This window comes from Silurus aristotelis (genome assembly GCF_946808225.1).
Source record: "Silurus aristotelis genome assembly, chromosome: 29".
In the NCBI taxonomy this organism is placed as follows: Eukaryota; Metazoa; Chordata; class Actinopteri; order Siluriformes; family Siluridae; genus Silurus; species Silurus aristotelis.
This window is the reverse complement of record NC_139602.1, coordinates 7589293-7614694: the sequence shown is the minus strand read 5'-3', so window position 1 is coordinate 7614694 and position 25402 is coordinate 7589293. Positions and strand designations below refer to the sequence as shown.

The 25402-nt window shown below is 40.2% G+C and overlaps 2 protein-coding genes and 1 pseudogene across 4 annotated transcripts; 2 read left to right on the top strand and 1 right to left on the bottom strand.

Moving 5' to 3' along the window:
- Positions 1-6802: 6802 nt before the first annotated feature.
- On the top strand, positions 6803-22225 carry LOC310722726 (aerolysin-like protein). Of its 2 annotated transcripts, XM_083535400.1 has the most exons (2): positions 6803-7026; positions 21272-22225. In XM_083535400.1, the coding sequence occupies exons 1-2, from the start codon at positions 6811-6813 to the stop codon at positions 22052-22054; spliced, it is 999 nt and encodes a 332-aa protein (XP_083391526.1). In that variant the 5' UTR covers positions 6803-6810; the 3' UTR covers positions 22055-22225. The 2 variants fall into 2 exon arrangements, with proteins under 2 accessions (XP_083391526.1, XP_083391525.1); XM_083535399.1 differs by lacking the exon at positions 6803-7026 and having other exon boundaries at positions 21041-22225.
- On the bottom strand, positions 12167-16150 carry LOC310722749 (uncharacterized protein). Its single transcript, XM_083535439.1, has 2 exons — positions 14568-16150; positions 12167-12689 (listed from the first exon to the last, which is right to left on the bottom strand). Exon 1 carries the CDS (start codon positions 15779-15781, stop codon positions 15167-15169), a length of 615 nt encoding a protein of 204 aa, XP_083391565.1. The 5' UTR covers positions 15782-16150; the 3' UTR covers positions 12167-12689; positions 14568-15166.
- LOC310722948 (aerolysin-like protein pseudogene) lies at positions 16306-16871 on the top strand (annotated as a pseudogene). The gene has a single exon. The product of its transcript is annotated as an aerolysin-like protein pseudogene (transcript).
- Positions 22226-25402: the final 3177 nt, after the last annotated feature.

Genomic DNA, 25402 nt, shown 5'->3' with positions numbered 1-25402 from the left:
ATGGGGAGGGTTGCGTTAGGAAGGTCATCCAGCGTAAAACATGTGCCAAATCGTAAAATGTCTTAGATCTTTATGTCATGATATACTGCAGCATCTCCAACATCACTGCATATGAATGTCCTTCCTCGAAGTATATTTGAATTAATTCCAGTGTCTCCTTGCTTGCCAATGTTTATTTCTCTTATTTATTTTTTTTAAAGGTGCACAACTATAGGGGGATCACACTTCTCAGCCTACCTGGGAAAGTCTATGCCAGGGTACTGGAGTGGAGAATACGGCCGATAGTAGAACCTCGGATTCAGGAGGAACAGTGTGGTTTTCGTCCAGGCCGTGGAACACTGGACCAGCTCTATACCCTCTACAGGGTGCTGGAGGGTTCATGGGAGTTTGCCCAACCAGTCCACATGTGTTTTGTGGATTTGGAAAAGGCATTCGACTGTGTCCCTCGTGGCGGCCTGTGGAGGGTGCTCCGGGAGTAAGGGGTCCGGGGCCCTTTACTAAGGGCTGTCCGGTCCCTGTACGACCGAAGCAGGAGCTTGGTTCGCATTGCCGGCAGTAAGTCAGACTTGTTCCCGGTGAATGTTGGACTCCGGCAGGGCTGCCCTTTGTCACCGGTTCTGTTCATAATTTTTATGGACAGAATTTCTAGGCGCAGCCAGGGGCCGGAGGGTGTCCGGTTTGGTGACAACACGATTTCGTCTCTGCTCTTTGCAGATGATGTTGTCATGTTGGCTTCATCAGACCAGGACCTTCAGCATGCACTGGGACGGTTTGCAGCCGAGTGTGAAGCGGCTGGGATGAGAATCAGCACCTCCAAATCCGAGGCCATGGTCCTCAGTCGGAAAAGGGTGGCTTGCCCACTTCAGGTTGGTGGAGAGTTCCTGCCGCAAGTGGAGGAGTTTAAGTATCTTTGGGTTTTGTTCACGAGTGAGGGAAGGGTGGAACGGGAGATTGACAGACGGATCGGTGCAGCTTCTGCAGTAATGCGGTCGATGTACCTGTCTGTCGTGGTGAAGAAAGAGCTGAGCCGCAAGGCGAAACTCTCGATTTACCGGTCAATCTACGTCCCTACTCTCACCTATGGTCATGAGCTCTGGGTCATGAGCGAAAGGACAAGATCCCGGATACAGGCGGCCGAAATGAGCTTTCTCCGCAGGGTGGCTGGGCGATCCCTTAGAGATAGAGTGAGAAGCTCGGTCACTCGGGAGGAGCTCAGAGTAGAGCCGCTGCTCCTCCACATCGAGAGGGGTCAGCTGAGGTGGCTTGGGCATCTGTTCCAGATGCCTCCTGGACGCCTTCCTGGAAAGGTGTTCCGGGCACGTCCCACTGGGAGGAGACCCCGGGGAAGACCTAGGACACGCTGGAGAGACTATGTCTCCCGGCTGGCTGATGTGATGTGTGTTATGTGTAGGCTTTGCTAAAAAGATACGTTTTTAATCTGCACTTAACCTGGGAGAAGACATTTAAAAGACTGGTTCTTGCCTGCCAGACGGACATCACTGGACGTTTGCTGGATTCTCTTCAGTTTGTCTGCAGAGCAAACAGGTCTGCAGTTGATGCAGTCATTATTGGACCGCATTATAGTCTGCAATATCTTGATACACCATTGACCTATGCAAGGATCTTGTTTGTAGACTTCAGTTTGGCCTTTAATACTATAATTCCTGACCTTCTCTCAGCCAAATTGACCCAGATCTCCGTGCCCACCCAAATCGGTACGAGGATCACCAGCTTTCTGACATACAGGCATCAGATAGTGATGCTAAGCAAAATCACATTTAGGTCTCTCACTATCCTTTCCTTTTCTCCCCACAGCTCTTCACACTGTACACAATCGACTGTACCTCTAAAAACCCATCTTTCAAGCTCCTGAAGTTTGCAGAAGACACTACAGTCATCGGCTTCATCTAGGACAGATACGAGTCTGCCTACAAACAGGAGGTTAAAGAGCTGGATGTCTGGTGCAATCACAACTGCAGCTCAACAACAATGGTGATGTTTGTAACACTTTTACAAATTAAAGTGCAATAAAAAAAAAGAGTTATACACTTACGCACATTATTCTTATGTATTTATTTTTGTATTTCTGTTTTTGTATTTAAAATACGGGTCTTCAACCGAGGGACCACACCCTCTAGGGATTCCGCGGCTGTACTGCAGGAGAGTCGCTAATTAAGGTTGAATCACAAGTAAATTTTGGTTAAAAAAATAAACATGGGTAGAAACATTGAATATAAAATATTTATTTAATTTTAATTTATTTAATGTATAACATGAACATGGGAGTAAATTTCATTTAACAGTTATTTATTATTATTTATTTAATATTAATAAATATTAAATTTCTCATGAGCAATTTTTGAAGGGGACACAAATAATACAGTCAAATTGTACTTATAAAGACACAGTGTCCCCACAGTGAAAAACTTTGCTTTTATCATTATTATTGTAGCATGGAGACTGCATCATTATGGTTATTTTCAAAGTTTTTCTCAGGTTCTATGACAAAGCAAAACAAGAAATTAAAAAAGGTTGTAAATTGTATTTAAAATTAATTAAGACACTTAAGAACAGAATAGAAATTGATTATACAAAAAAATACAGTGGGGTCAGTTCGGAAGTAGCACAGTGCTCATTTAGTAAATGCACAGCTAAACAATATGCTAATTGTGGCCGTTAATGTTAAGTTAACATTATGCCAAGTCACCCCAAATAAAACAATGCATGGCCCATGAACCTTTTTTTAATTCCTTGTTTTGCTTTGTCATTGATACATCAGCATTTTTATCAGTAAGGGGATTTCTAAGTGGGCTATTAACACAAAATTTCCACCAGATGTAGCCATCAAGCCAAATATTGAATTCATAAAAAGAAATCAGAACATTTAAGTTTACAATTTAAATCATAATAAATAAAGTGAAATGACACAGGGAATAAGTATTGAACACAAAGATAACAAGGTGCAAAATGGCATAGAAAGCCAGGAGATCACCTGAAATCTGTCAGTATTGAGAGAGAAACCCTGCCCCCTATCAGTACTAATTGATATCAGCTGCTTTAGTCCTAATTGATGGCCTATAAAGGCTTCTCATTACCCAGGAGGCACACAGGAAAGACTTCATGATGGGTAAAAGCAAAGAACTCTCTCAAGATCTTCGTAATCTTATCATTGAAAAGCATTTTGATGGGAATGGTTATAGGTGCATTTCCAGAATGCTGAATGTTCCTGTGAGCACTGTGGGGGCCATTAACCAGAAATGGAAAGAGCATCAGTTCACCATAAACTGGCCACGATCAGGTGCTCCATGTAAGATCCCTGTCTGAGGAGTCCAAAGAATAATCGGGAGAGTTCGCCAAGAGCCAAGAACCACTCGGGCAGAACTTCAGGAAGATCTTGCATCAGCAGGTACTGTTGTTTCAAAGAAAACTATAAGCAATGCACTGAACCGCCATGGCATCCATGCACGCTCACCACGCAAGACTCCATTGCTGAACAAAAAGCATGTTGAGGCCCGGTTAAAGTTTGAAATTTGGAGGAGCCTGTGGATTATTGGGAGACTATAGTATGGTCAGATGAAAGCAAAATTAAACTTTTTGGCAGTCATTCTACACACCATGTTTGGAGAAGAAATGGCACTGCCCACCACCCCAAGAACACCATACCAACAGTTAAGTTTGGGGGTGGAAGCATCATGGTTTGGGGCTGCTTTTCATCAAGGGGTACGGGCAGACTTCATATTATTGAAGGCAGGATGAATGGAGAAATGTACCAGGACATTCTGGATTAAAATCTGCTTCCATCTCCAAGAAAGCTGAAAATGAAAAGAGGGTGGACATTTCAGCAAGACAATGATCCCAAACACAAGGCCAAGGAAACAATGAAGTGGTTTCAAAGAAAGAAAATCAAGTTGCTTGAATGGCCCGGGCAATCACCTGACCTAAATCCTATAGACAATCTATGGAGAGAACTGAAGATCAAAGTTCATAAAAGAGGCCCAAGGAACCTTCAAGATTTAAAGACCATTTTGTGGTTAGAAATATTTCTAAGCTAAGAAATATGTTATCTATATCCGATGCAGAGAAGCTCGTCCATGTGTTCCTCCAGACCATGAACTCCAGAATAGACTAGTGTAATGCATTACTAGGTGGATGTCCTGCATCATTAATAAACCATCTTCAGTTAGTTCAGAATGCGGCAGCAAGAGTTCTTACTAGGTCAAGAAAATATGATCATATAACCCCAATCTTATCATCCCTACACTGGCTTCCTGTTAAGTTTCGAATAGACTACAAAATACTACTTCTTACTTATAAAGCACTAAATGGTTGGGCTCCCATGTATCTCTCCAGTCTTCTAACACGCTACAATCCGTCATGCTCCCTGAGATCTCAAAACCCTGGGCTTCTAGTAGTTCCTAGAATAGCAAAGTCCACAAAAGGCGGTAGATCATTCTCACATTTAGCTCCCCAACTCTGGAATAGTCTTCCTGACAGTGTTCGGGGCTCAGACACGCTCTCCCAGTTTAAGTGCAGATTAAAAACGTATCTTTTTAGCAAAGCCTACACATAACACACATCACATCATAACCTTGTGCTCCAGAAAATCTGATCACATGCACATTATCAACTTGTGCTGTTAATATCATGAACAGCAGCTACGCTAATTGCTCTCCACTGCTTCTCTTTCTCTCCCCATCCCGAGGCTTTCTGAGGTTTGGCCAGCTCCAGTTACGTCCCACCTCGTGAAGATTATGGACCTATGGGTTATCATGGAGAAGTAGATGCAGAACTCGCAAACATCCCGAACCATCTACAGATGTACGAGTGCCAATTGGATCCCACTACATGTGTGGCATTGGACCTCGTGGAGTGTTTAAAGGCTCTGGCATGGAGAAGCTGATGCTGGATCTATGATGATCACAAATGTTGAGCTCAGTAGCTCCTACTTTTATACCAAAGACTGTAGAAAGAACATTTACTTATAATCTTATACTCCAGTACTCATCTTAGTTCTCTCTTTCCAGTGTTAAGTATTGTTGAAAGATTTATGATCAAACTCTTGATGTCACCCATATGAGGATGGGTTCCCCTTTTGAGTCTGGTTCCTCTCAAGGTTTCTTCCTCGTAACATCTAGGGGAGTTTTGCCTTGCCACTGTCGCCACGGCTTTCTCATCAGGGACAAATGCCCACCATTCACCTTGACTGTTGATTTCTGGAAAGCTGCTTTGAGACAATGTCTGTTGTGAAAAGCGCTATACAAATAAACTTGACTTGACTTGACTTGACTTGGAAGAATCGGCCAGAATCACTCCTGAGCAATGCAGACGACTGGTCTCTCCATGCACGAGGCGTCTAGAAGCTGTAATCACCAACAAAGGCTTTTTTTTACAAAGTATTAAATAAAGTGTGTTCAATACTTGGATTGTTTATTTCAAGAAACCACACAGTGAGATGTTTTGTATCTGGGGAACACACTACGAGTCATCTGAAATGATGATTGGCTATAATCTGTCTTTAATATTTGAAGAGATGAAATTAAAATGCTTAAAATAATAAATCATGACTTCCTCGAAGCAGTTTTGTACTTGTTATTATTAATCAAAAAGCTTTTATAATTCTGATAAATCTTGTTTTAAGCATTAAGATACTCAGAACTCGTAATAAAATCTCACTGACCAGGAATAATATTTTATAAAGATAATATACGATAGAAAGCTTGAAATAAGTTAAATGTTCTAACATAAAACTGCCTGGTTATGAGAAACATCTTGTCAGACAAGAAACAATTACATATTGCCTTAATTCAAGATATTTTATCTGAACATTGATCTAGACTAGCTTAAAAGATTTCAACTCCAAAGAAAATTTTTATTAAACTCTGAGGAAAAATAATCAGCGATAATACATGATACATGATCCATATGATATGTTCCTTATCTGTAATTTGTGATGGTCTCTAACGATAGCTTAGTCATAAACCAACACTTCCTTATAGTTATGCTCAAAGTTTAGTTCAATTGACTGTGGCACCGGTATGACAGCAGTACAAAAGGTTATGTGGTTATGACCTCACAAAAAGTGTCTGTACAGAGTGAGAAGGGGACGCAACAATGAGCCCTGTGGAACATCACTAAGGAGTCTGTATGAACCATGACAGTTAATGTGAATGTTCCTTAGAAAGTCAACCAGTTTCATGCTCTGTCATTTGAAGAAAAAAGACTTGCAGTTGACTCAAAGTTTGGCAAATTTATGTTTGTGATTTGTGTTAAAACAGTAAGACAAACAAACAAAAAACAAACAAACAAACAAACAAACAAAAAAAGCAGTTGCTTTTTTCCCTGATATATAAGTTCTGGTTGATGGTATGAACCATAGTAAAAACATTGAATCATTTTGTGCACAGTGTTTTGAGAAACTTTGGCATGAAATGACCCAATCTTGCAAAGACAAAGTGAGAGAGGTGAGAAGATGTGCAGAGGAGAGACATGGGGTAGATCAGTAGAATGCTGAGGATGGAGCCCCCAGGAAGGAGGAAAAGATGAAGGCTAAGGAGGAGGTTTATGGATGTGATGAGGGAAGACATGCAGGTAGTTGGTTTGAAAGAGGCAGATATAGAGGACTTATTTAGTAGTGTTGCAAGTGTGGGGTAAAGTCTCTAAGACATCTGAAAGATTTATTTATAAGCCATTAGGAATCTAAAATTTGTCTTTTTTTTTATTCTTCTTTTTTTAGAATATTTATTTTTCATTATAACTAATTGACTACATTATTGTTCACCTTTTCTCAAGGTACACAGAAAGAACAAGAACATGTCAAACCTGGCAGATGTGCTTATAATTGGTGGGCAAGGAGGAAGTCGCTTTGATTTGAATGGTATTGGAAATGGAGCCACCATAAAAAAGATCTGGGTGTGGGCTGGTGGCTGGCAGATAAAAGCGATCAAGGTTTGGCTCACTGATGGCCAGTCCAAGCAGTTTTTACGAGAAGATGGGAAGTTTTCAGAATTTATATTTGAAGATGGTCAAGTCAAGTTTATTTCTATAGCGCTTTTCACAACAGACATTGTCTCTCAAAGCAGCTTTACAGAAATCAACAGTCATGGTGTGCATTTGTCCCTGATGAGCAAGCCGTGGCGACTGTGGCAAGGAAAAACTCCCTTAGATGTTATGAGGAAGAAACCTTGAGAGGAACCAGACTCAAAAGGGGAACCCGTCCAATGCCACACATGTAGTGGGATCCAATTGGCACTCGTACATCTGTAGATGGTTCGGGATGTTTGCGAGTTCTGCATCTACTTCTCCATGATAACCCATAGGTCCATAATCTTCACGAGGTGGGACGTAACTGGAGCTGGCCAAACCTCAGAAAGCCTCGGGATGGGGAGAGAAAGAGAAGCAGTGGAGAGGAATTAGCGTAGCTGTTGTTCATGATATTAACAGCACAAGTTGATAATGTGCATGTGATCAGATGTTCTGGAGTACAAGGTTATGATGTGATGTGTGTTATGTGTAGGCTTTGCTAAAAAGATACGTTTTTAATCTGCACTTAAACTGGGAGAGCGTGTCTGAGCCCCGAACACTGTCAGGAAGACTATTCCAGAGTTGGGGAGCTAAATGTGAGAATGATCTACCGCCTTTTGTGGACTTTGCTACTTTAGGAACTACTAGAAGCCCAGAGTTTTGAGATCTCAGGGAGCGTGACGGATTGTAGCGTGTTAAAAGACTGAAGAGATACATGGAAGCCAAACCGTTCAGTGCTTTATAAGTAAGAAGTAGTAGTTTGTAGTCTATTCGAAACTTAACAGGAAGCCAGTGTAGAGACGATAAGATTGGGGTTATATGATCATATTTTCTTGACCTAGTAAGAACTCTTGCTGCCGCATTCTTAACTAACTGAAGCTTGTTTATTAATGATGCAGGACATCCACCTAGTAATGCATTACACTAGTCTATTCTGGAGGTCATGAACGCATGGACGAGCTTCTCTGCATCGGATATAGATAACATATTTCTTAGCTTAGAAATATTTCTAAGGTGAAAGAAGGCTGTTTTTGTAACTTGATTGATATGATTTTAAAAAAGATAAGTTGCTGTCTAAAATAACTCCCAGGTCTTTTACCGTTGAGCTAGTAGTTACAGAACATCCGTCTAAATGCAGGCTGAGATGCTGGAGCTTCTGTGTACTAGTTTTTGGGCCGATGAGCAAAATCTCTGTTTTATCAGAATTTAATAGCAGAAAGTTATGGGTCATCCAATCTCTTATTTCTTTAACACACTCAGTTATGCGAGCTAATTGAGCTGTATCGCCTGGTTTAGATGAGATATATAGCTGAGTATCATCAGCATAACAATGGAAGTTATTCCATGCCTTCTAATAATATTTCCTAAAGGAAGCATGTATATTGTGAAAAGCAGGCGTCCTAGAACTGACCCTTGTGGCATGCCATAATTTAATAGCATTAGCCTGGATAGCTCTCCATTTAAATCTACAAAATGGTAACGATCAGACAGGTAGGATTTAAACCAGCTTAATGCTTGTCCCTGAATGCCGATGTAATTCTGTAAGCTATCGAGGAGAAAATCATGGTCTATAGTGTCGAACGCAGCACTAAGATCTAGTAAAACTAATAGAGAGATGTAGCCTTGGTCTGAAGCTAAAAACAGGTCATTAGTGATTTTAACTAGGGCAGTTTCTGTGCTATGATGGGGCCTAAAACCTGACTGAAACTCTTCAAAGATATTGTTCTCTTGCAAGTGGGAACATAACTGGGCAGCGACAATCTTTTCTAAAATCGTAGACATAAATGGGAGATTTGAAATGGGTCTGTAATTCGATAGCGTGTTTGGATCCAGATTAGGTTTTTTAATGAGGGGCTTGATAACTGCTAGCTTGAGGGATTTAGGGACATGACCTAAAGATAGTGAGGAGTTAATAATATTCAGGAGAGGCTCACCAGCTGTATGGAACACTTCCTTTAGTAGTTTAGTGGAAATTGGATCTAACTGACATGTTGTTGATTTAGCTTTGATAATAGCATCATACAGCTCTTCCTGTCCCATACATGTAAAACAGTGTAGTTGTGGGGTTGTAGGTAAGATTGTGTCGGGAGATGCTGTCAGAGGTTGAACTGCCACAATTGTTTTTCTAATGTTATCTATTTTTTTCATTGAAGAAATTCATAAAGTCCTCACTACTAAACTGTTATGGAACACATTTTTCAGATACCTGATTTGTAGTTAATTTAGCGACTGTACTGAAGAGGAACCTGGGATTGTTTTTGTTATTTTCTATGAGTTTGCTCAGGTGTTCAGCTCTAGCAGCTTTTAGCGCCTGTCTGTAGCTGAGCATACAGTCTTTATACGCAATTCTAAATACCTCCAATTTAGATTTCCTCCATTTTCTCTCCAGATTACGTGCTGTTCTCTTCAGGGCATGCATATGACTATTATACCAAGGTGCAGGTGCTTGTTCTCTAACCTTTTTTAACTGGATGTGGGCAACAGTGTCTAAAGTGCTAGTGAGAATACGGTCTATGTTGTTCGCCATCTCATCAAGATTATCAGCAGTTATGGGTTTAGTGTGAAACTGAGATAAATCGGGCAGGTTATTTATGAATCTGTCCTTAGTGGTCGGAACAATAGTCCTACCAAGTTGATAACGTGGTGAAACACGTCTAATCTGCTCTACCGGTAGTGTGTACAGTATAAGATAATGTCAAGTCAAGTCAAGTCAAGTTTATTTGTATAGCGCTTTTCACAACAGACATTGTCTCAAAGCAGCTTTACAGAAAACAACAGTGAAGGTGAATGGTGTGCGTTTGTCCCTGATGAGCAGCTGTGGCGACAGTGGCAAGGAAAAACTCCCTTAGATGATATGAGGAAGAAACCTTGAGAGGAACCAGACTCAAAGGGGAACCCATCCTCATATGGGTGACATCAAAAGTTTGGTCATAAATCTTTCAACAATACAGAACAATTTGTGATCATCATAGATCCAGCATCAGCTTCTCCATGCCAGGGCCTTTAAACACTCGGCATCTACTTCTCCATGATCATCCATAGGTCCATAATCTTCACGAGGTGGGACGTGACTGGAGCTGGCCAAACCTCAGGAAGCCTCGGGATGGGGAGAGAAAGAGAAGCAGTGGAGAGGAATTAGCGTAGCTGCTGTTCATGATATTAACAGCACAAGTTGATAATGTGCATGTGATCAGATGTTCTGGAGCACAAGGTTGTGATGTGATGTGTGTGATGTGTGTTATGTGTAGGCTTTGCTAAAAAGATATGTTTTTAATCTGCACTTAAACTGGGAGAGTGTATCTGAACCCCGAACACTGTCAGGAAGACTATTCCAGAGTTTAGGAGCTAAATGTGAAAATGCTCTACCGCCTTTAGTGGACTTTGCTATTCTAGGAACTACTAGAAGCCCAGAGTTTTGAGATCTCAGGGAGCGTGATGGATTGTAGCGTGTTAAGAGACTGGATAGATACATGGGAGCCAAACCATTTAGTGCTTTATAAGTGAGTAGCAGTAGTTTGTAGTCTATTCGAAACTTAATAGGAAGCCAATGTAGGGACGATAAGATTGGGGTTATATGATCGTATTTTCTTGACCTAGTAAGAACTCTTGCTGCGGCATTCTGAACTAACTGAAGCTTGTTTATTAATGATGCAGGACATCCACCTAGTAATGCATTACAGTAGTCTATTCTAGAGGTCATAAACGCATGGACGAGCTTCTCTGCATCAGATATAGATAACATATTTCTTAGCTTAGAAATATTTCTAAGGTGAAAGAAGGCTGTTTTTGTAACTTGATTGATGTGATTTTTAAAAGATAAGTTGCTGTCTAAAATAACTCCCAGGTCTTTTACCGTTGAACTAGTAGTTACAGAACAACCGTCTAAATGCAGGCTGAGATGCTGGAGCTTCTGTGTACTATTTTTTGGGCCGATGAGCAAAATCTCCGTTTTATCAGGATTTAATAGCAGAAAGTTATGGGTCATCCAATCTCTTATTTCTTCAACACACTCAGTTATGCGAGCTAATTGAGCTGTATCGCCTGGTTTGGATGAAATATATAGCTGGGTATCATCAGCATAACAATGGAAGCTAATTCCATGCCTTCTAATAATATTTCCTAATGGAAGCATGTATATTGTAAAAAGCAGGGGTCCCAGAACTGACCCTTGTGGCACGCCATAATTTACTAGCATTATCCTGGATAGCTCTCCATTTAAATCTACAAAATGGTAACGATTGGACAGGTAGGATTTAAACCAGCTTAATGCCTGTCCCTGAATACCGATGTAATTCTGTAAGCGATCGAGGAGAAGATCATGATCTATAGTGTCGAACGCAGCACTAAGATCTAGTAAAACTAATAGGGAGATGTAGCCTTGGTCTGAAGCTAAAAACAGGTCGTTAGTGATTTTAACTAGAGCAGTTTCTGTGCTATGATGGGGCCTAAAACCTGACTGAAACTCTTCAAAGATATTGTTCTCCTGCAAGTGGTTACATAACTGGGCAGCGACAATCTTTTCTAAAATCTTAGACATAAATGGGAGATTTGAAATTGGTCTGTAATTCGATAGCGTGTTTGGATCCAGATTAGGTTTTTTAATGAGGGGCTTAATAACTGCTAACTTGAGGGATTTAGGGACATGACCTAACGATAGTGAGGAGTTAATAATATTTAAAAGAGGCTCACCAGCTGTATATAACACTTCCTTCAGTAGTTTAGTGGGAATTGGATCTAACTGACATGTTGTTGATTTAGCTTTCATAATAGCATCATACAGCTCTTCCTGTCCTATACCTGTAAAACAGTGTAGTTGTGGGGTTGTAAGTACGATTGTGTCGGGAGATGCTGTCAGAGGTTGAACTGCCACAATTGTTTTTCGAATGTTATCTATTTTTTCAGTGAAGAAATTCATAAAGTCTTCACTACTAAACTGTGATGGAACACATTTTTCAGATCCCTGATTTGTTGTTAATTTAGCGACTGTACTGAAAAGGAACCTGGGATTGTTTTTGTTATTTTCTATGAGTTTGCTCAGGTGTTTAGCTCTAGCAGCTTTTAGCGCCTGTCTGTAGCTAAGCATACTGTCTTTATACGCAATTCTAAATACCTCCAATTTAGTTTTCCTCCATTTTCTCTCCAGATTACGTGTTGTTCTCTTTAGGGCATGCGTATGACTATTATACCAAGGTGCAGGTGCTTGTTCTCGAACCTTTTTTAACCGGATGGGGGCAACAGTGTCTAAAGTGCTAGTGAGGATAAGGTCTATGTTGTTCGCCATCTCATCAAGATGATCAGCATTTATGGGTTTAATGTGAAACTGAGATAAATCAGGCAGGTTATTTATGAATCTGTCCTTAGTGGTTGGAATAATAGTCCTACCAGGTCGATAACGTGGTGAAACACGGTTAATCTGCTCTACCGGTAGTGTGTACAGTAGGAGATAATGGTCTGTGATGTCATCACTCTGGGGTAAAATATCTATATCAGTGACGTCTGCTCCGTGGGATATTATTAAGTCTAGTGTGTGGTTAAAACGGTGGGTTGGTCTGGTGACGTTTTGTTTAACTCCAAAAGAGTTTAGTAAATCGACAAATGATAATCCTAGGGCATCGTTTGCATCATCTACATGAATATTAAAATCTCCTACAAGCAGCACTTTATCAAAGCTGATCAGGAGGTCTGAGAGAAAACAAGCAAACTCATGAAGAAAATCAGCGTAGGGTCCTGGGGGTCTGTACACGGTGACCAGAGCGAGTTTTCTATGCATCTCTGAAAGTGCAATTTTAAGAACGAGCACTTCAAATGATTTAAAGCTGAATCCTAATCTCTGACTAACATTAAGAGAAGCACTATAAATGGTTCCTACACCCCCCCCACGACCAGTCTGACGGGGCTCATGCTTATAAACATATCCTGACGGTGTCGACTCGTTTAGACCCATATAATCACCTGGTTTAAGTGAGACAGAGTGCATCGAGATTATTCTCTGTGATCATCTCATTTACAATCAGTGCTTTGGGTGCAAGTGATCTAATGTTTAAAAGACCGAACTTTAGAACTTTGTTGTGTTTGTTTATCTGGCATTTTTCAGTTTTAACTGCAATAAGATTATTTCTGGATCTTGTGTATGTAATTCTTGGTTTTACTACACGAGGAATAGATACGGTTTCTATAAACTGGGCTGTGTGTGAACTTGTAACTATTTGGTCTGTAGTATGCGTGTTCTTATAGTTGAAGATTTCTTGATGTCTTACCAGTCAGATGGTGTGTAGTATCCTAGAGATGTTATCTGATAGCACTGCTGCTCCAACTCTGCTGGGGTGCAGGCCATCAGGGCGGAAGAACCTAGGACGCTCCCAGAAACAGTTCCAGTTATTAACAAAGAGAAGTTTATTTTCTCGACACCATGACTGTAACCATTCATTTAGAGCTAAAAGTCTACTAAACTTCTCAGCCCCTCGCTGGTAAGTGGGAAGAGGTCCTGACACAATGATCCTCGTTGTGGGTGATGTGCTGCGTACCGTCTCCACCAGGATCCTGAAGTCCCTCTTTAAGATCTCCGTTTGCCGCAGCCTGGTGTCGTTTGATCCGGCATGGAGAACAACCGCTCCGAAGTTCTCGTTCAGGATCGCGGGTACCTGTGCAGCGACATCCAGAACACGAGCACCAGGAAAACAGCGAGTGTGCACCTTACCTTTAGCTCGGGTAGCGCGGACATGCCGGACGATGGAATCTCCGAGAATAACAGTGTCGCGTTCCGTCTCGCGGAGGGGGACGAAGCGGTTCTCGGTCGAGATCTCGAAGGCCGGTGGTGGAGGTGGAGACGTCCTCGATCGGGGCTTGGCTTGTCTCTTCCGCCGCGGTCGCATCCAGGGTCCATGTTGCACCGGTGCCGGAGTTGTAGGTGCGCTGGGCCTGGGCATAGAAGCACGCGGAGTTGATGTGCTGGGAGCGTTAGGTTCAACCTGGGAGTTTACCTGGGATGAGTGCGCGTCCGCCCGGGATGTTTCCAGCGCCGCTTTCCGCTCTCGCAGCCGGTCATGCTTTACATGCAGCTCGCGAATCTGTTTCTCCAATGCCTCCATCTCCAACGCCACCGTTTGCAACTCGAACGAGTCCTCACCTGTGCTCGAATGCAGACAAACAACCGGCATAGTGCTTATCGTCACGAACAGATTTATTATACAGAGATGTGAGTGAGAGAAAATAAATATAAACAACACTAGTTATAGTCGAGTTAACTAACTACAGGCACAAGTCAGAAAGACAAAAACAATTAAGGATTATTAAAAGAGGAAAAACGGATAGATAGATAGCAAAGTTTGTTTGAAAGACGCCGAGAGATACAAACACGTAACTCGCGGCAAACAAGTCAAACACAGGAAGCTACGTCACAGGAAGCTACGTCACAGGAAGCAGTCTCCCAGTGAGGATAGAAAACCATGGATAATGGTCTGTGATGTCGACAAATGATAATCCTAGGGCATCGTTTGCATCATCTACATGAATATTAAAATCTCCTACAAGCAGCACTTTATCAAAACTGATCAAGAGGTCTGAAAGGAAACAAGCAAACTCTTGAAGAAAATCAGCGTAAGGCCCTGGGGGTCTGTACACAGTGACCAGAGCGAGTTTTCTATGTATGCCTGAAAGTACAATTTTAAGAACGAGCACTTCAAATAATTTAAAAGTGAATCCTAATATCTGACTAACATTAAGAAAGGCACTATAAATATACAACCCCCCCCCCCCCCCACGACCAGTTTGACGGGGCTCATGCTTATAAACATATCCTGACGGTGTAGACTCGTTTAGATCCATATAATCATCTGGTTTAATCCAGGTCTCAGTGAGACAGAGTGCATCGAGATTATTATCTGTGATCATTTACAATCAGTGCTTTGGGTGCAAGTGATCTAATGTTTAAAAGACCAAACTTTAGAACTGTATTGTGTTTGTTTATCTGGCATTTTTCAGTTTTAACTGTAATAAGATTATTTCTGGATCTTGTGTATTTAATTCTTGGTTTTACTACACGAGGAATAGACACGGTTTCTATAAACTGGACTGTGTGTGTACTTGTAACTATTTGGTCTGTTGTATGCGTGTTCTCATAGTTGAATATTTCTTGATGTCTTACCAGTCAGATGGTGTGAAGTATCCTAGAGATGTTATCTGATAGCACTGCTGCTCCAACTCTGCTGGGGTGCAGGCCATCAGGGCGGAAGAACCTAGGACGCTCCCAGAAACAGTTCCAGTTATTAATAAAGAGAAGTTTGTGCTGTCGACACCATGACTGTAACCATTCATTTAGTGCTAAAAGTCTACTAAACTTCTCAGCCCCTCGCTGGTAAGTGGGAAGAGGTCCTGACACTATGATCCTCGTTGTGGGTGATGTGCTGCGTACCGTCTCCACCAGGATCCTGAAGTCCCTCTTTAAGATCTCCGTTTGCCGCAGCCTGGTGTCATTCGCTCCATTCGCATGGAGAACAACAGCTACGAAGTTCTCGTTTAGGATCGCGGGTACCTGCGCAGCAACGTCGAGAACACGAGCACCAGGAAAACAGCGAGTGTGCACCTTACCTTTGGTTCGGGTAGCGCGGACATGCCGGATGATGGAATCTCCGAGAATCACAGTGTCGCGTTCCGTCTCACAGAGGGTGACGAAGCGGTTCTCGGTCGAGATCTCGAAGGCCGGTGGTGGAGGTGGAGACGTCCTCGATCGGGGCTTGGCTTGTCTCTTCCGCCGCGGCCGCATCCAGGGTCCGTATTGCACCGGTGCCGGAGTTGTAGGTGCGCTGGGCCTGGGCAGAGAAGCACGCGAAGTTGATGTGCTGGGAGCGTTAGGTTCAACCCGGGAGTTTACCTGGGACGAGTGCGCGTCCGCCCGGGATGTTGCCAGCGCCGCTCTCGTAGCCGGGCATGCTTTGCATGCAGCTCGCAAATTTGTTTCTCCAAGGCCTCCATCTCCAACGCCACTGTTTGCAACTCGAACGAGTCCTCGCCTGTGCTCGAATGCAGACAAACAACCGGCATAGTGCTTATAATCACGATCAGAGTTAAGATACAGAGATATGAGTGAGAGGCAATTAATATAAACAACACTAGTGATAGTCGAGTTAATAAACTACAGGCACAAGTCAGGAAGACAAAAACAATTTAGGATTATTAAAAGTGAAAAAAGGATAGGTAAATAGCAAAGTTTGTTTGAAAACGCCGAGAGAAATACAAACACGGAACTCGCGGCAAACAAGTCAAACACAGGAAGCTACGTCACAGGAAATGCACAGCACTGAAGATGGTGAGCACTTCACCTCCCTTTCGCTTTGGGGGAATGGAGCTGGAACACGTCTGGGTGCCATCAGATTCACTACAAATCGCTCCCGGGTGTTTTTTTTCCACAAATGACATCCTGGGGACTGAAAACAGAATATCCAGTTGATGTTGGTTCTGGGATCTGTCTTGGAATCATGGGACGTTCCGGTTCAGATGTTGATAGCTTAGGCTTCATATTCATCAACACTATCAGATACACTGAGCTAACAGATGTTACATATCCCACACTAAATGATGAGTAACCCAATTTGGCTGTTGAAGAAATTAAATCTATGACCTATCAAAATAATACCACAGGAGATTTAAAGTACACATTTGATACTGCCACAAAAATCACCAAAAAGTAATCCTGGTCTGTTACCAACAAGGCTGAATTCACATTTAACATTGGAGTGAAGGCAGGAATTCCTAATATTGTTGAAATCTCCGGTGGATTCAGTTTCACAATGATAGTTGAGAGGTCGTATACTTTAGAGTTTTTTAGAGAATCTGAAAAAAATGCTTGCTGCTGATCCAAAGGCTGAGAATGAAGTGACTTATAAAACATTTTAGAATGTAAAAGAAATGTAATGAACATCTGATTAAATTTAATTCACCCTACAATTTTTCATTGAATTCTTTCTCTTCAGAGTCACATTTAGTGCTGAGAAAATGTACAGGATGTGGCGTGGAATGCTGAGGTGTAATGAGAATGGGATTAAAAAGCTAGTATTCAGTCTATCTGATAAAACAAAGATTATTATGAAGATGAAATGATTGCAAACACCAAAGGATACATTTCTCACTCTCCAGTTACATGGGAGTAGTCTTACCAGAGGCACCTCATGACCACAGATTTTGGATTGATGTTTTGGCCTAAAACTAAATCTAATTGAAGGCTATAAAACTTGCTATAATCTAATGATATGTTATGTTTAAAGTATTGCACTTAAATCAGAGTTCTTCAAAATTCTTCAGGTCAAGGACCCTTTAGGCGATAGTAACATGTGGCAGGGCCCCCGATACTAAATGTGTCAAACATATCCACTGATATTAATGAAAAACAATCAAACTACACTATCTATATTATATTAAGACAATTAGAACTATGTTGTTGTACATGTTTCATTGTCTGTATATTTTCATATATTTTCAAAACATTTAAAAAGATTTATGCATCATATTTATAATTATATATAAAACCATTGGCCTTTACATGGACTCCAAAACAAGGTGATTGCATTTCTTTTCCTCTTTCCTGGTGGCTCCATCTTCAGAATTCTCCTACTGATATACCCCATGTCCCTCCTCTGCACATGTCCAAACCATAAGATGTTTAAACTGAGAATATATATATAATTTTCAATTTGATGGCCACAATTGGTTTAAAAAAAAAGTGCACAAGCCCATATTAACCACTGTGTAACATCACATCACATCTGTCCATAAACATATGGGAACTGAGGAGAACAGTTGATGAAGTTTTTGTGAGGAGAATGTTGTCCCATATGTGTCTGAAACAAGATTCTAGCTGCTCAACACTTCTGTTTTTTTTTCTTTTTGTTTTTAGTTTCTTGATGTCCCAAATGTTTTCCAATGGTAAAAGGTCTAGACTGCATGCAAGCTAGTTACGCACCTGGATTATTTTACTATGAAGTCATGCTATTGTAGTAGATGCAGTATGCAGTTAGCATTGTTTTTCTCAAATATGCAAGGCCTTTCCTTAAAAAGAAATTTTCTGGATGGAAGCATTTGTTGCTCTAAAACCTGTTTATACTGTACAGCATTAATGGAGCCTATCCAAATGTGCAAACTGTCTATTCCACAGGCACTAATGTGCTTTCATACCATCAGAGATGCGGCTTTGTCTAGCACATTGTGAAAAGAATTGCAATCAAGCATATGTCAGTTCCTCGGTATTATCACATTTCTCACTGTATTACCTGCAGTTAGGTTTGGTTTAATGAATAATAAATCCAGTGTAGTTGAAATGGTCAGATATAATCGTGAAATAAACATTAAGACAATGTGAAAAGTTAATATTTTAACAAAAATGACTGAAGGTATTAATAAACCTGTATGGGCTTGTCAAATCTGGTCAGCACAAATTTTGTTTCCCTGTTCCTTCCTGGAATGGCTGAAGTTTATTTCCTCTAGCCTTAAGCTCTAAGTTAAGTATGTTTGGGCTACATGATGAATTGGAATTTCTAATCTGGTCCACTAAAGCTCACAAAAATCATCAAACCCTCTGAAATACAAATATCTTTTCACACACCATTTTTACAAGGGAAAGATTTAAGTCTATGCACAAAACCCCCATAAACTCAACAATATCATTTTTTATTTCAGCTCTGAATCTGCCTTATGCCTGCGCCATTCTCTCATGTGTTCACTTAGGGTTTGTTGATGGTGAAACGACGGGCTCTTTCTTTTAGTTATTCTGTCATAGCTAGTCTTGCCAAAGTCTCTACTCTTCTCTACCTAATCTGAACACACTGTAACAGTGGTGGAGAGTAACAGTAAATGTAAAAAGTAAATGTAATTCGTTACTGTACTTTAGTAGCTTTTTTGTGTATCTGTAATAAAAATCATCTGGTCTTTAACATGTCTTAACATTTGGTGAATACAATCTCAAATGAAAAACATATTATACCTTGAAATTGATTCATTTTACAAAAATAAAGCCATGTGTGAAAACTAAGTATAGTTTGACTCGCTTGTAGAAAAAAAAACTTGAGGTAATCATTTTCTGTATTTTTTTTTTTTTTTTTTACATTGTTGTGAGGGAATTTTGGCCTGCTCTTCTTTTCAGCGTTATTTCAGATCATTGAGGTTTGTGTGTATTTGTTTATGTACTGCTCTCTTAAATTTGATCTAAAACCTTTCAATCGGGTTTAGGTCTGGACTTTGACTGGGCATTTGCAACCTTGATTTTTTTTTTTACCATTCTGTTAAAGATTTATAGTAGATGTTATACTTAGGATCACTGTCTTTTGACCAAACTTTAGCTGTTGGCCAGATGGCTTCACATTTGACTTTAGAATACTTTGGTTTTCTACTTGTGAAATATTTTCCTTTTTGTAGAAGTCCACCTAAAAGAGACACTATTATTGATTTTAGCATGAAAAGATATAATAAACTCATATCTCAGGCACCAAATGTTTGGGTAGTGTTGCCACATAATTAAACATTATACATGTGGGTTGACTACCACAACTATTGCCTTGTCTGGTATATGTTTTGTTTCCTCACCTCGTGTGTTGAATCATTTCTGCAGAAAAATGTGTCCAGGAAAGACACAGACCAGAGAGGTGGCACAAGTTTTTCTCTCTTCTTTCTTTGCAGAAATAGAAAAGACTTTACTACAAAAGAAAGCTCCTGTTTCGTGTAAGCATTCATTAGTCTAAACTACATAGGTGATTGATAATATAACCTGAAACTTTGTGTGTCAGCAAAAGTGTAGGTGAGCTGGTTGAGAGTAAATAAGTTTCATGGGCTAATATGAAGGTTTGCTATCAACAGTTTGTTGGTTCTCAAAGCAGGATGCAGAGATTGTAACTAAGCACCACTCGTGTGGAGATAGCTACATCCTTGGACAATCCAGAGTGAATACGGAGTATGTCAGAAGAAAAAAAAACAGAAGTGTTGAGCAGCTAGAATCTTGTTTCAGACACATATGGGACAACATTCTCCTCACAAAAACTTCATCAACTGTTCTCCTCAGTTCCCATATGTTTATGGACAGATGTGATGTGATGTTACACAGTGGTAAATATGGGCTTGTCCACATTTTTTTTAAACCGATAGCGGCCATCAAATTTAAAATTACATTTATATTCTCAGTTTAAACATCTGTCGGTTTGGACATGTGCAGAGGAGGGACATGGGGTATATCAGTAGGAGAATTCTGAGGATGGAGCCCCCAGGAAGGAGGAAAAAATGAAGGCCCAGGAGGAGGTTTATGGATGTGGTGAGGGAAGACATGCAGGTTGTTGGTTTGAAAGAGGCAGATGTAGAGGACATGGAGTATGGAGACGGATGATCCGCAGTGGCGACCCCTAATGGCAGCAGCCGAAAGAAGAAGAAGATTTTAATGCAAAATGTTAACTGTAGAAATACAAATATTTAAAACTCTCTAGATAGTTGGGATAATAGACTTGAACATTCAATAGAAGTTAAAACCAAAATATGGAATATTTGTGTAGTTTTTAAGTTAAATAATTGCAATCATCTTGTTTTGGAGTCCATGTAAAGGGCAATGGATTTATATATTATTATAAATAGCATTGTTTTATTCTGCAAATAATATTATTATATATAATGCTTTAATGTAATTGTAAAAGTTATTATTTACCATACATAAATAATGTTATAATATATTTATATACAATAAAAGTGACCATCACTGAACACCACTGCTGGCATAAGAATTTGGAACCTTGTCTGCTTTTCACTGGAAGTGTGAGTCCCATTCACCACACCCTCTTTAACTAGTATAAATAAGTGAGCATAGCAGTTTCTGTTTTATTGCATTCTTTCCAAAAACTTCTTTTGAGGAAGACTTTACTTTCTGTCTGCTTTCGATCACCTTATTTGGTAAGTATCTCTGCTATCTTTTTTTAAATTCCTCTTTTTTTTAGAATATTTATTTTTCATTATAACTAATTAACTACATTATTGTTCACCTTTTTTCAAGGTACACAGAAAGAACAAGAACATGTCAAGCCTGGCAGATGTGCTTATAATTGGTGGGCAAGGAGGAGGTCCCTTTAATTTTAATGGTATTGGAAATGGAGCCACCATAACAAAGATCTGGGTGTGGGCTGGTGGCTGGCAGATAAAAGCGATCAAGGTTTGGCTCACTGATGGCCAGTCCAAGCAGTTTGGACGAGAAGATGGGAAGTTTTCAGAATTTATATTTGAAGATGGTGAGCACTTCACCTCCCTTTCGCTTTGGGGGAATGGAGCTGGAACACGTCTGGGTGCCATCAGATTCACTACAAATCGCTCCCGGGTGTTTTTTCCACAAATGACATCCTGGGGACTGAAAACAGAATATCCAGTTGATGTTGGTTCTGGGATCTGTCTTGGAGTCATGGGACGTTCCGGTTCAGATGTTGATAGCTTAGGCTTCATATTCATCAACACCATCAGATACACTGAGCTAACAGATGTTACGTATCCCACACTAAATGATAAGAAACCCAATGTGGCTGTTGACGAAATTAAATCCATGACCTTTCAAAATAATACCACAGAAGTTTTAACGTACACATTACAGACTGACACAAAAATCACCAAAAAGTCATCCTGGTCTGTTACCAACAAATCTGAATTGTCATTTAGCATTGGAGTGAAGGCAGGAATTCCTGATATTGTTGAAATCTCTGGTGGATTCAGTTTCACAATGGGAGTTGAGAGGTCGTATACTTTAGAGTTCACTGAGGAGAAAACTGAATCGTTCTCATTTCCTATCACAATTCCTCCGGGGAAAACCGTGGATGCGATCGCCACAATCGGCCGTGCTAACATTGATCTCCCTTACACTGGCACAGTCAAGATTACTTGCTTAAATGGCAGTGTGCTGCAGTTTCCAACCAGTGGAACCTACAACGGCATCAATTACACCAAAGCAAAAATGGTTGTGAATGAATCTAAAAAAATGCTTGCTGCTGATCCAAAGGCTGAGAATGAAGTGACTTATAAAACATTTTAGAATGTAAAAGAAATGTAATGAACATCTGATTACATTTAGCTTCATTTATAATTCAGTGATTAAAAACACTTTACTAAAATAATTGTATTGATTACTGGCTATTTATAATATTTCATTATACTGTTTCATTTGATTTCATTTTTCTTTTCAAATACTAAAACACTCTTTAAAATGCATTTTGAAAAATGTTGACAAAATTTGAAATGAACAAATCAAATGTTATAAATCAAACAATGATTGAATATAAAATCAAACAAACATATTTCTTATTCATGTTAGTATGCTGCTGTGGAGATGATTGTACTTGTTCTTTTCCAATTTCCAACCAATAAAATGTTTTCAACACATTTAGTGCTGAGAAAATGTACAGGATGTGGCGTGGAATGCTGAGGTGTAATGAGAATGGGATTAAAAAGCTAGTATTCAGTCTATCTGATAAAACAAAGATTATTATGAAGATGAAATGATTGCAAACACCAAAAGGATACATTTCTCACTCTCCAGTTACATGGGAGTAGTCTTACCAGAGGCACCTCATGACCACAGATTTTGGATTAATGTTTTGGCCTAAAACTAAATCTAATTGAAGGCTATAAAACTTGCTATAATCTAATGATATGTTATGTTTAAAGTATTGCACTTAAATCAGGGTTCTTCAACATTTTTCAGGTCAAGGACCCTTTAGGCGATAGTAACATGTGGCAGGGCCCCCGATACTAAATGTGTCAAACATATCCACTGATATTAATTAAAACCAATCAAACTACACTATCTATATTATATTAAGACAATTAGAACGATGTTGTTGTACATGTATCATTGTCTGTATATTTTCATATATTTTCAAAACATTTAAAAAGATTTATGCATCATAAACATTCATTCATTCATTTTCTCCCGCTTATCCGTAATTCGGGTCGCGGGGGCAGCAGTCTAAGCAGGCCCCCGCCTTTGACTGCTGCCCAATCCTCACAGCACAGTCCCTTACAGTCCCTCCTGCAGGTGGTGAGCCCACGGGAAGGTGGCCCCACGTCACTCTGACGTCACGGACCTTGATATTTCCCTCGTAAGGGACCCCCGGAGCATAAAGGGTTAAGGGCCTTGCTCAAGGGCCCAAGAGTGGTAGCTTGGCGATACCGGGGCTTGAACCCCCGAGCTTCCGATTGGCAACCCAGCGCCTTAACCGCTGGAGCCACCACTCCCCCATCATAAACATATATTTTGCAATTAAAATCACAGTTTATTACGTTTTTCACAGTTGTCTTATTTTCATAGATTTGCAGTTTCATACATTTTTTTTTTACTCTAAGGTGGACTATTATACATTTACATGACCTTCAGCTTTAATTTGAATAGAGTTTTAATGTAATAATTATATTTTTCACAGATGTAGAGGACAGGGGTGTGTGGAGACGGATGATCCGCTGTGGCGACCCCTGAAGTCGAAAAAGGAAGAAAACCCCCAATCCTATCGTCCATACATTGGCTACCTGTTAAGTTTAAAATCCAATACAAACTACTGCTATTTACTTACAAAACACTAAATGATTTGGTTCCCATGTATCTTTCCAGTCTTCTAACACGCTACAAAAGGTCACGCTCCCTGAGAGCTCAAAACTCCGGACTTCTAGTAGTTCCTAGAATAGCAAAGTCCACTAAAGGCGGTAGATCATTCTCACATTTATCTCCAAAACTTTGGAACAGTTTTAGGGGCTCAGACACACTCTCCCAGTTTAAGTGCAGATTAGAAATGCATCTTCTTAGCAAGTACTGCACATAACACATAACATATCTTAACCTTGTGCTCCAGTACCTCTGATCACAGGCACATTATCAACTTGTGCTTGTTAATATCATGAACAGCAGCTACGCTAATTCCTTTCCACTGCTTCTCTTTCTCTACCCATCCCGAGCTATTCTGAGCTTGCACCAGCTCAAGTCACGTGCCACCTCATGAAGATTATGGATGCCGACCCCGCAAACATCCCGAACCATCTAGAGACGTACCAGCACCATTTAGAGCCCACTTCATGTGGAGTTTTAAAATTGGACCTCTTTGAGTGGCATGGAGAAGCTGGTGATGATCGCAAATGTTGAGCTATTTTATGAGTTGCTCAGTAGCTCCTGGTTCCATAATCTCAAATGACTGTATAAGACTGTAGAAAGAACATTACTTATTATCTTACATTCCAGTGCTCATGTTAGTTCTCACTCTCCAGTGTTCTGTATTTTTTTTTTTTAAAGATTTATGATCACACTCTTGATGTCACCCAAATGAGAATGGGTTCCCCTTTTAAATCTGGTTCCTCTCAAGGTTTCTTCCTCATAACATCTAAGGGAGTTTTTCCTTGCCACAGTCACCATGGCTGCTCATCAGGGATTAATACACATCGTTCACCTTAACTGTTAAATTCTGTAAAGCTGCTTTGAGACAATGTCCTTTGTGAAAAGCGCTAAGGAAATAAACTTGACTTGATTAGATTATATGGGGACACACTACAATTACTCACTGAGAACAGATGTACTATAATGAGTTTATTCATTTATGAAGAATTAAGCATTAGTTTTGCTGGATAATATACATATATATATAAATATAAATTTAAAAGATAAATTTTTTTTTTCTTGATCGTTTTTATTTTATTTGTAATTTCATGCCAAAGTTTCTCAAAGCACTGTGCACAATATGTTTCACTGTTTTCACTATGGTTCATATCATCAACCAGAACTTGTATATCAGGAAACTACAAAAAAAAATCAGCATATTTTGTATGCTGTATGTAGTTCAACAGAAACTGCTATTCTCACTTATTTATACTAGTCAAAGAGGGTGTTGTGAAATGAGACACACACTTCCAGAGAAAAGCACATGTAATTGATGATTCAACTTGAACAAGAATAATTCAGAGATCAGGTGCCAGATAAGGTTCCAAATTCTTATTCCAGCAGTGGTGTTCAGTGATGGTCACTTTTTATATTATAGCATTATTTATGTATTTTAAACTAATACATTTTAAAATTACATTAAAGCATTTATAATAGTATTTGCAGTATAAAACAATGCTATTTATAAATATATATAAACTTTCTTTTCGGCTTTTCCCGTTAGGGGTCGCCACAGCGGATCCTCCGCACGTTTGATTTGGCACATGTTTTACGCTGGATGCCCTTCCTAACGCAACCCTCCCCAATTTATCCGGGCTTGGGACCGGCACTAAGAGTGGCTGGGGATGGTTCCCTAACCGGGAATCTAACCCAGGTCACAGCGGTGGGAGCGCTGCATCTTAACCACTAGACCACCAGGGGATTTATAATTATATATAAACCCATATAAAACTATTCGGGCGG